Below are 11,408 nucleotides of genomic sequence, written 5' to 3' on the forward strand. Positions count from 1 at the left end.
ATATTGGCATACCTCTGTTTATTACACTTTACAGTTTATTGTGCTTCACAGATACTGTTTTTTGTTTTGTTTTTTTTACACAAATTGAAGGTTTGTGGCAACCCTGTGTTGAGCAGATCTCTCAGTGCCATTTTTTTCCAGCAGCATATCTGCTCCCTGTCTGTCTCATTTTTATAATTCTTAGAGTACTTCAGATTTTTTCGTTATCATTATATCTGTATGGTGATTTCTGATCAGTGATTTTTTTTTTTTTTTTTTTGAGATTGAGTTTCACTCTTGTTGCTCAGGCTGGAATGCAATGGCACGGTCTCAGCTTACCGCAGCCTCCACCTCCTGGGTTCAAGTGATTCTCCTTCTTCTGCCTCAGCCTTCCAGGTAGCTGGGATTACAGGCATGCGCCACCATGCCCGGTTGACTTTGTATTTTTAGTAGAGACAGGGTTTCTCCACATTGATCAAGCTGATCTCAAACTCCCGACCTCAGGTGATCTGCCCACCTCGGCCTCCCAAAGTGCTGGGATCACAGTGAGCCACCGCACCCGCCCTGATCAGTGATCTTTGATGTTACTATTGTGATTGTTTTGGGACGCCGTTAACTGAGCCCAGGACAACAAACTTAATCTGTAAATGTTGTGTGTGTTCTGACTGTTCCACCAAGCAGCCATTCCTGTCTCTGTCCCTCTCCTCAGGCTTCCCTATTGCCTGCGACACAACAGTATCGAAATTAGGCCAATTAGTAATCCTAAAATGGCCTCTGTAAGTGTTGAATTGAAAGAAAGAGTTGCATATCTCTCTCTTTAAATCAAAAGCTAGAAATGATTACGGTTAGTGAGGAAAGTATGTCAAAAGCCTGAATAGGCCAAAAGCTAGGCCTCTTGTCCAGTTAGCTAAGTTGTGAATGCAAAGGAGAAGTCCTAAAAAAAATTAAAAATGCTATTCCAGTAAACACACGAATGATAAGAAAGCAAAGCAAAACAGCCTTATTGCTTAGTCTCTCAGGATTCAAAGCAAAATAATAAAACAACAAAAAAATTGACTTATGCTGATATGGAGAATGTTTTAGTGATCTGGATAGAAGATCAAACCAGGGCTGAGCACGGTGGCTGAAGCCTGTAATCCCAGCACTTTGGGAGGCCGAGACAGGCGGATCACGAGGTCAGGAGATCAAGACCATCCTGGCGAACACGGTGAAACCCCGTCTCTACTAAAAAAATACAAAAAACTAGCCGGGCGAGGTGGCGGGCGTCTGTAGTCCCAGTTACTGGGGAGGCTGAGGCAGGAGAATGGCGTAAACCCGGGAGGCGGAGCTTGCAGTGAGCTGAGATCCGGCCACTGCACTCCAGCCCGGGTGACAGAGCAAGACTCCGTCTCCAAAAAAAAAAAAAAAAAAAAGAAGATCAAACCAGCCACAACATTCCCTTAAGCCAATTCCTAATACAGAGCAAGGCCCCAACTCTCTTCAGTTCTACGAAGGCTGAAAGAAATGAAGAAGCTGCAGAAGAAAAGTTTTAAGCTAGCAGAGGTTGATTCGTGAAGTTTAAGAAAAAAAAACTAAGTGCAAGGTGAAGCAGCAAATGCTGAGACAGAAGCTACAGAAAGTTATCCCAGAAGATATAGCTAAGATCATTGTTGAAGGTGGCTACACTAAACAGATTTCGGTGTAGACTCAATAGCTTTATATTGGAAGAAGATACATCCAGGAAGTTCATAGCTAGAGGGGAGAAGTCAATGCCTGACTTCAAAGAGCACGCTGATCTCTTGTTAAGGGTTGGTTCAGCTGATGACTTTCAGTTGCCGGCAGTGCTCATTTACCATTCTGAAAACCCTAGGGCCCTTAAGAATGATTCTAAATCGACTCTGCCTGTGCTCTATGAAGGGAACAACAAATCATGGATGATAGCACATGAATTTACAGTACAGTTCACTGAATATGTTAAGTCCACAAAACATATCATAAAGGAAACAATAAATCATGGATGATAGCACATGAATTTACAGTACAGTTTACTGAATATGTTAAGTCCACTATTGAGACCTAGTGCTCAGAAAAAAATAACTTATTTCAAAATATTACTGCTCATTGACAATGTACCCAGTAACCCAAGAATTCTGATGCAGATGTACAAGGAGATTAGATTAATGTTGTTTTCATGCCTGCTAATACAGCATCCATCCCACAGTCCATGGATCAAGGAGTAATTTCAATTTTTAAGTCTTTTTATATAAGAAATTATTTTTAGAAAGCAGTAGTTGCCATAAATAGTGATTCCTCTGATGAATCTGGGCAAAGTAAATTGAAAACCTCTAGAAAGGATTCACCATTCCAGATTTCATTAAGAACATTCATGATTCCTGGGAGGAGATCTGAAAAAGTGCTGTAATCCAAGCATTTTGGGAGGCTGAGGTGGAAGGATCAACCTGAGGCCAGGAGTTGAAGAACAGCCTGCGCAACATAGTGAAATCCTGTCTCTGTAAAAAATAAAAAAAATTAGCTAGGCATGATGGCATGCACCTGTGGTCCCAGCTACCCAGAAGGCTGAGGTGGGAGGATCACTTGAGCCCAGGAAGTCGAGGCTGCAGTGAGCTATGATCATACCACTGTGCTTCAGCCTGGATGACTGAGTGAGACCCTGTCTCAAAAAAAAAAAAAAAAAAAAAAAAAATTCCAGTTATGCCCTGAGCCAATGTTGAGCTTTTCTGCCCAGGAAGGGGGTAAGTTCTAGTACTGGCAGGGGTGCAACCCAAGGGGTGGCCAGGGTTCTCACCACCCTTGGCCATGGGGCAGTCTGGTCTAGACAGCAGGGGGATGTTTTCAGGGCTGAAGTTTTCCCCCCACCTAGTCCTGAACACATCGGGTGCTGGAGCACCTGTGTTCCCATGAGGCCAGCATGGGCCACGCATGACTTCAAAAGGTCCTCGAGGCTTGACTAAGTGCGCCAGCTTCATTCTGAACATGCTGCTCTAAAACACATCCCTGCTGAGCCACAGGAGGATCAGATATTGTGAGCTTCTGGCCTGTTGATGCTCAAGAGCTGGGGCGTGCGGGGAAAACTCCAGAACTTCTAACTCTTGCTAACCTTACATCTGGGATTCTTAACGCCCTCAGCTGAAGAACTCGATGAATTTCAGCTTTGAAGAGGTTCTTCTAACACTTGGCCAATTTCAGCCAGGCTTTGCTAAAGTTCTCTGAAATTGGGGGACTGAAAGTCAGTTACTTGGATCACAAGTTACCTGTGAAATCTGCAAGCACCTGCTGTCGGGGCTCATTAAACCCCGAAGTATGACACCTTGGCATACAGACTACTCTGACCCAGAGGAGACTGGAAGGCCTCAGAAGCCAGGTCTTTGTCCTTCCCTCCTGGTTCCTGCCCCCTTTTCTCCCCCAAATTGAGTCCCAGAAGCCAGAATTCTTTTTCCCCAAAGCAGGTCTTAGAAACTAGAATTCCTTTCTCTCAAAGCCAGCCATAAAACCTAGCAAGGTCACTCTTTCCTTTCTCCCTGGAAGATCCTCATTCCCGAGGGGGTCCTGCCCCATACCCAGGGGAAGGGGAATTGTACAGAGCGGCTTTGCTGGGTTTCCCCACTCCATCCATCACCGTTAGGCCAGATCCTTTGTGTCCAGTCACATTTCTGCATGGCTGTTCATTCATCAAACCTAAATATAAAAATAAAGGTTTTCATGGCCAGGACAAAAAAAATAACAACAACATTAACAGGAGTTTGGAAGAAGTTGATTCCAACCCTCATGGATGACTAGGGGTATAAGACTTTGGTGGAGGAACTAATTCCAGACGTGGTAGAAATTGCAAGAAAGTAGAATTAGAAAATGGAACTTGAAGATGTGACTGAATTGCTGCAACCTCATGATAAAACTTGGACAGATGAGGAGTTGCTTCTTACGGATGAGCAGAGTGGTTTTTCTTGAGGTGGAGTCTGTTCCTGTTGAAGATGCTGTGAACGTGGTTGAAATGACAACAAAGGATTTAGAATATTGCATAAGCCTGTTAATAAAGTAGCAGGGTTGGCAAGGATTGACAATTTTGAAAGAAATTCTACTGTGAGCAAAATGCTATAACAACATTGCATGTAGGAATACTACAGAGAAATCTTCCGTGAAAGGAAGTCAGTCTATGTGGCAAATTTGTCTTATTTTAAGAGATTGCCAATTGGTCAGGTGCAGTAGATCATGCCTGTAGTCCCAACACTTTGGTAGACTGAGGCAGGTGGATCACTTGAACCCAGGAGTTTGAGAACAGCCTGAGCAACATGGCAAAACCCATCTCTACAAAAAATACAAAAATTAACTGGGCATGGTGGCATGCACCTGTAGTCCCAGCTACTCGGGAGGCTTAGGCAGGAAGATTGCTTGAGCCCAAGAGTTCGAGGCTGCAGTGAGCTATGATCATGCCACTGCAACTCCAGCCTGGGTGACAGAGCAAGACCCCATCTGTTTTTTTTTTTTTTTTTTTTAACTCTGAAGACTCAGATTATTATTAGCATTTTTAGGAATAAAGTATTTTTAAGTTAGGATATGTGCTTTTTTTTAATGTAATGCTATTGCATACTTAATAGACTACAGTATAATGTAAACACACTAGGAAACCAGAAAATTCGTGCGACTCTCTTTATTGCAATACTCGCTTTATTATGGTGGTCTGGAACGGAACCTGCAATTATCTCCAAGGTATGCCTATAATTCATTCCTTCATTTTACATATGAGGGAAATATATAAGTCACTTAATAAAACCCCATTTAGTTTACATGTTAGGAAACTCTACAATAATAATCTGTAGTAAAGTATGTTCTGTGGGAAATACAGGATTAAGCAAAATTAAACCACTTTCTTCTTAGGGCATCTTGAAGGACTCCATTGCATAGTTAATTCTTACTATATGACTTACATGGATTTCTCCACTGTTTATCTCACGTAACATGAGGATATGGGAGTAGAAGCTATTGAAATGATACTATTTTCTATTCTATTCACAGGACTGGAAGCAACCCCAAAATTAGACGCAACAAAATCTGGGGAGGACAGAATGGTGGAATTCTAGTTTATAATTCTGGTATGTTTTATCTGTCATCTTTTTCTCTGTGTTAATAGACTTTAGAAATACACCTAGGCCGGGCACGGTGGCTCACGCCCATAATCCCAGCACTTTGGGAGGCCGAGACGGGTGGATCACCTGAGGTCAGGAGTTTAAGACCAGCTTGGCCAACATGGTGAAACCCTGTCTCTACTAAATATTACAAAAATTAGCTGGGTATGACTGCACATGCCTGTATTCCCAGCTACTCGGGAGGCTGAGGCAGGAGAATCACTTGAACCCCGAAAGGCGGAGGTTGCAGTGAGCCGAAATCGCACCACTGCACTCAGCCTGGCAACAGAGTGAGACTCCCTCTAAAAAAAAAAAAAAAGAAAAGAAAGAAAGATACCTTCTAGATAACCTACATTTTTGCATTTATAGGTCTAGGCTGTATAGAAGACAATGAAATATTTGACAATGCAATGGCTGGAGTCTGGATTAAGACAGATAGTAATCCTACACTAAGAAGAAATAAAATCCATGATGGAAGAGATGGTGGCATCTGTATATTTAATGGGGGTCGAGGTATTGTTGTTAATTTTGCATTAGTGAAAAATCCAGTTTTCCATTATTCTTCCATATCTCTAATGATCAATGACATTGCTAACTAAGTTATAAATGAGTGAATCTCAAGTCTTTTTCATTATCAAGTTGAGCTGGTTTAGATTAGTGCCTAGTGTTAAGAGACAAATGTTTACAATACTTTTCCTTTTGTAGCCACTTTGAGTCTGCAGTTGTCAGTAAGCCTTTTTAAAGATAGAATTTGTTTACATTCTCTGGACCTTTTATTCAGAATAGTAATATGATTATAATAAACTTCAAAGTCAAGTTATAGAAATAGGTGTGAGAAATTAATTGATCTGTAAATGTTTGAAAATGTCTTTAGTAAACGGGTATTACTTTTGTAACTGCTTTCAACTGTGTTTGTTGGAGAATGGAATTAATGAAGCCAAGATGTGCCTGGTTTGATATTCATAAAGGTCAACTCACTTTGCATTAAGGCAAAAGTTCCATAGTGCCTGCCCCTTACAGATGCATGTATACAGAGATTCTCAGAGCTGCCGTAATGCAAATCTGTCACTGTTCCTGAAATGTCAATAACCCAACATTTGTACCTATCTTACATAGAATAGCTAGTTATTACTCTAACATACCAAGATTTAATGAACAAAATTTAATACTACAACCAAGCATTGGTGATCCATTGACAGACTCTCCAAGAGCTTATAATCTAGTAATTCAGTGAAGTAACATATCTCAGTAGTTTTTACAAAATATAGTGAAGACACACAATACAGAATGGTTTATTTGCAAGGTGTTGAGAAACGGTTCATGCAAGTCAAATCACTTTTGAGCTGTCTTGAAAAATGAGTAGATATTTACTGGTAAATGGGTTTGGGAGAGGTGAACAGACCATTCCAGATGTTATTTCACTTTTATTCTTTAAATACTAATTTAACACCTCTACCAACCACTATCATACAGATGCTAGAGATATAATGCTATATGAAACAGCACTACATCCATAAAATGTATAGTGTGATGGAGTGGAAAACGTAAAAGTCTAGAGGAAATTGAACGCAAGGGAAGAGGTACTGAAAGTTGAGGCTAGAGAAGGGGCAAGGCCCAAATCATGAGGTTTTCTATATGCAGTAAGGACTTTGGACTCCATTTTAGCAATAGCACTTGAGGTTGTAGTGAAAATAATCAAGATTAGAGACAGGGACTTGGAATAACTCAGGCAGTAAATAATGAGAGCCTAAATTAAAATGATAGCATAAGGGTATGAAAAGGTTGGGGGTGGTGGGACATGTTAATGATATTTAAAAGGACAGAACCAGCTGGGCACAGTGGCTCACACCTGTACTTCCAGCTGCTCCAGAGGCTAACGTAGGAGTATCACTTGAGTCTGGAGTTGGAGACCAGCCTAGGCAATATAGCAAGACCCTATCTCTATAAAAAGGGTGGAACCAACAGGACTGGGTCATTGATTTAATATGGGGGTTGAAAGAAAAGTGAAATATGATGGATACTTGGGATTCTGATTTGGGTGACTACCTTTCACTGAGGTAAGTTATATAGGAGATGGTTTCTGGAAAATAGTAAGGTCAGTTTTTAAACGTTGAATCCAAGGTTGTCTTCTGGAATATCCAAACTGGTTATGACCAGAATGTGATTAATTATACTAAGCTAAATGAATAGATATAAGAATTAGCAACAGTGGCTGGGTGTAGTGGCTCATGCCTGTAATCCCAGCACTTTGGGGAGGCCCAGGTGGGTGGATCACTTGAGGTCAGGAGTTTGAGACCAGCCTGGCCAACATGGTGAAATCTAAAAGTACAAAAAAAAAAAAAAAAAAAAAAAAAAAATCGCCAGGGTGGTGTCAGGTGCTTGTAATCCCAGGTACTTGGGAAGCCGATTCAGAATTGCTTGAACCCGGAGGCGGGGGTTGCAGTGAGCCAAGATCGCACCATGGCACTCCAGCCTGGGTGGCAGAGTGAGACTGTCTCAAAAATAAAAAAGCAACAGTGTGTATGTAATAGTTGCCAAGATGTAAGATCACGATCACCCAAAGAGTATGCAGAGGGAAATGAGAGGGACAGAACCCAGAAATATTAATACCCAGAGAGTGAACAGAATGGACCCCAAGAAGTCCCTGAGTCAGATTTTTACCACTCATCCAGGGGAAATTTAGGTCAGCAATGTGAAATACCAGAGGGGTCACATGTCTACAGAAATAAAACCATGTCTCACATTAAGACAAACAAGCAGGAGGGATATTTTGAAAGGCAAGGTGATGTTAAACTTTATTCTGAAAGTAGTTTGTTAGAGAAAGGCAAGATAGGAGTTGCAGTTAATTGACTGGAAACTATGCAGCAGATGAAACTGGAATAAAGGAAACTCATCAGGAAATTATAGTAATAAAGGCCAGAAATAAGGGCTTGCTTGCCTGAACTAAAAACAGAGGATACAGAGGTTCTAGAAATATTTCAAAGGAATTAACTTTAATTCAGCAATACTCATTGAGAATCAACGGTGTACCTGGCACTGAAGATGAAGTGGTGAGTAAACTCAGACATGGTCCCTGCTATCATGGAGATGGCAGATTGGTCACAATGCTCTTACCTGTCATTTTAGCAATTTTGTTAGATCCTTAATACCTCTGATAATAAACTGTTTTTGGCTGAAAAAATAGCCCTGTGAATTTTACAATGCAGTTAAATAAGAAACTAAAAGCATACCTAAATATCCCCAAAAACGTTAGTAGAGTCTGTTATATGCATTAGCCTTAATCTAAGGAAATATTTTATTATAGGTCTCCTTGAAGAAAATGATATTTTCAGGAATGCTCAAGCAGGTGTTCTCATCAGCACTAATAGTCATCCAATCTTAAGGAAAAACAGAATATTTGATGGATTTGCTGCAGGTTTGTATTTTCTTTTCTTACCTGTGGCTTATATATAGTTCTGCAAAGTGTTTGATGTGGAGTATATTCACTGTTTTATTAACTAAAATGTGTAAAGTGTGCTGCTGAAGTGGCTGAATGCCTTTTTATTCATTCACTTATGAGAGCACCTAATCAGGTTCTGGATTCTTCTACTATAAGCCAGACTCGAAGAAATATTGCTGTTATTGCGTAGTCATGATTATGAAACATTTATTGGGATAGAATAAATGCAGGCTTGTATTACCACTAGGAATACAGATAAATTCAGTTCTTCAGATGAATTTACCAATTTAAATCTGCAACAGAAACACAGATGTTAAAATGGATGCAAATGAAATCCAGGTATCATGTATTTAAACTTTAAGACAGGCTAGTGTGAAAGTTAATTGCGGTTTTGACCATAATCATTGATAAGTGAATGTTACTGTTAGTGGTTGAAATATCTACATTTTATTCAGTAGACATTGAGGGTTAATGTACTTTTATAAAAGAACCAGTTTACATTTGCATGCTAATTTCAGGTTTTTAAGAAGCAATATAAAGTGATGTATCTACTTGTTTGTAAATTTTACTTCAGGTATTGAAATTACAAATCACGCAACTGCAACACTAGAAGGCAATCAGATTTTTAACAACCGGTTTGGAGGCTTATTTTTAGCATCTGGTGTTAATGTGACAATGAAAGGTATGTTGGAGTCTGTTATACCTATAAATATATGCAGTATGCCATGAAAGATAATCAGAGGCCGTTTTATAACTTGATTCCTTATGTCACTCCCCAAGTTAGCAACAATTTAAGAGATTTTGAAAGAAACAGAGCTTTGGTTCTAAATGGTTCAAGTATCTTATACAAGGAAAATTCTATTCTTAGCTGATTTCTTACAATTCATTGGTTAGCTTCATTTAAAGCTCTTAAAAATAGTGGCTCTTCTGTTAGAATAATCCTATAATCTTTAGTTTTTAAAATATTAACAGTCCTCTGGATTTTTACTTATTCTTTTTTATTACAGATAACAAAATAATGAACAATCAAGATGCCATAGAAAAGGCTGTTAGTAGAGGCCAATGTTTATATAAAATATCAAGTTATACCAGCTATCCCATGCATGATTTCTACAGGTAACTTAGAAATATATTGTGAGTCCTGAAAAGAGGAAGACTGATTTCCTTTTTAAATTAGCAATGCCTAGCATTTTTGGCTATTTGCCAGTGTTGAGACTATAACTGAAAATTTTATAATCAATCTACTTAAATATCGTGTGTTTAAGACTGTAACTATGGTTAGGCGTGGTGGCTTATGCCCGTAATCCTAGCACTAAACCAGCCTGGGCAACATAGGGAGACCCTGTCTCTACAAAACAAAACAAAGACCATAACTGGAAAAACCTAATACTACAGTAACTGATGTCATGCAACTTATGTTTGTGTAACGTATTGTTTTCCTAGAAATTTCAGGGTAAAGATGTCAAGTGTTTGATATATCCCAATCACCATGACAGTTTTGACTCTTCACTCGTCCAAATTGATTCAGCCCAGAAAGATTTGAGAGGCTTTTAAAGTGGAAAGAACTGCCTTTATACAACTTACAAATCATTCCTCTTCCCTCAGAAGACAAAGACGACAGGAAAATCACTTATTCCATTAAAGTTCCTTTTCAGAATTAATCTGGGCTGGAGCCACAAAGAATTTTGTTTTTAAAGCCAAGGGTCATAGGGTAATATATAAACAGAATGGAATGTTGTTTTGCATTAATGACATGTTTGAGAAAAGTAATTTAAGCTTTTGCTTTTTAGATGTCATACTTGCAACACCACAGATCGAAATGCCATATGTGTGAACTGCATTAAGAAGTGCCATCAGGGACATGATGTAGAGTTTATTAGACATGATAGGTATGTAGCACACTTGCTTGCTGTATTACCCAATTACTTTCCCCCTCACTTTTCTAATTGAGTTTTTATTTTGCTTTAGGTTTTTCTGTGACTGTGGTGCTGGAACACTGTCTAATCCTTGTACATTAGCTGGTGAGCCTACACATGATACAGATACACTATATGACTCTGCTCCACCTATAGAATCTAATACATTGCAGCACAACTGAATTCCTTCCCTAAAGAAAAAGTCCTGCCATTGTAACATCATAACTTAAAACATTTTTTTGGAAGAAGATTTAACATATTTGCCCATGCTACAGGAAGAGACTGTATTAAAAATGGATACACAAGGTCAGTTGACACTATGAAGCTCAAGCTACCAAAAAGAAAGTGGCAATATATTGACTCAGGATCTCAAAGCTGGGTGTTTTAGCATTACTGTGTAAAGACTTGAAGGGACAGAAGTGAAGAAAATAAGCTGCAATTTTGTACAGATACCAACTTCTGAAAAGCTGGTGTTTTTACAACTAGCATTGAATGCAGTCCAATTTGCAGTAGTAATCTTCAGTAGACAAGCAGCTTTGTTGCTGCCTTTATGGACATGGGTACCAATTGCTTTTGTAATATGGTAAAAATGTGAGCTAGCACTTCTGCGTTCCTTTTGATTTTTTTTTTAACATGTATTCAGATTGAGAAATATGATTTTAATGCTTTAATCTCATGTAGTTTGTTTTTAATTTCAAGCAAAATCTTATTGTACTTGAATGTGCCCTGTTTTGTTAGCACACCTAGACTTGCTGTAAACTGTACTCATGTCCCAGTATGTACGTTCTTTCTATGAAAGAGAAAACACTAATCTTAAATTATATCCAGCAATGTTTCTGGTATCCTTTAAGAAAAGTTAAGACTATTATTTTCTTCCCTTCCCTGTGCAGCATTCAAAATCACCCCTAGAAAAAGTGAGTGTTTTAATGAGACTTCCTAGGAAGGGATGCACTG

The 11,408-nt window shown here is 39.3% G+C and overlaps 1 protein-coding gene across 1 annotated transcript in view; it reads left to right on the forward strand.

The window, feature by feature from the left end:
- FBXO11 (F-box protein 11) overlaps positions 1 to 11,275 on the forward strand; it is a 99,586-nt gene extending 88,311 nt beyond the window's left edge. Inside the window, exons 17-23 of the mRNA XM_010364291.2 lie at positions 4,990 to 5,066; positions 5,469 to 5,612; positions 8,404 to 8,514; positions 9,113 to 9,220; positions 9,546 to 9,654; positions 10,329 to 10,427; positions 10,507 to 11,275. Of these exons, the coding sequence (XP_010362593.2) occupies positions 4,990 to 5,066; positions 5,469 to 5,612; positions 8,404 to 8,514; positions 9,113 to 9,220; positions 9,546 to 9,654; positions 10,329 to 10,427; positions 10,507 to 10,636 (778 nt within the window). The 3' untranslated portion in view covers positions 10,637 to 11,275. The remainder of the gene's footprint in view (positions 1 to 4,989; positions 5,067 to 5,468; positions 5,613 to 8,403; positions 8,515 to 9,112; positions 9,221 to 9,545; positions 9,655 to 10,328; positions 10,428 to 10,506) is intronic.
- Positions 11,276 to 11,408: the final 133 nt, after the last annotated feature.

Source organism: Rhinopithecus roxellana, chromosome 17 (assembly GCF_007565055.1).
Source record: "Rhinopithecus roxellana isolate Shanxi Qingling chromosome 17, ASM756505v1, whole genome shotgun sequence".
NCBI lineage: Eukaryota > Metazoa > Chordata > Mammalia > Primates > Cercopithecidae > Rhinopithecus > Rhinopithecus roxellana.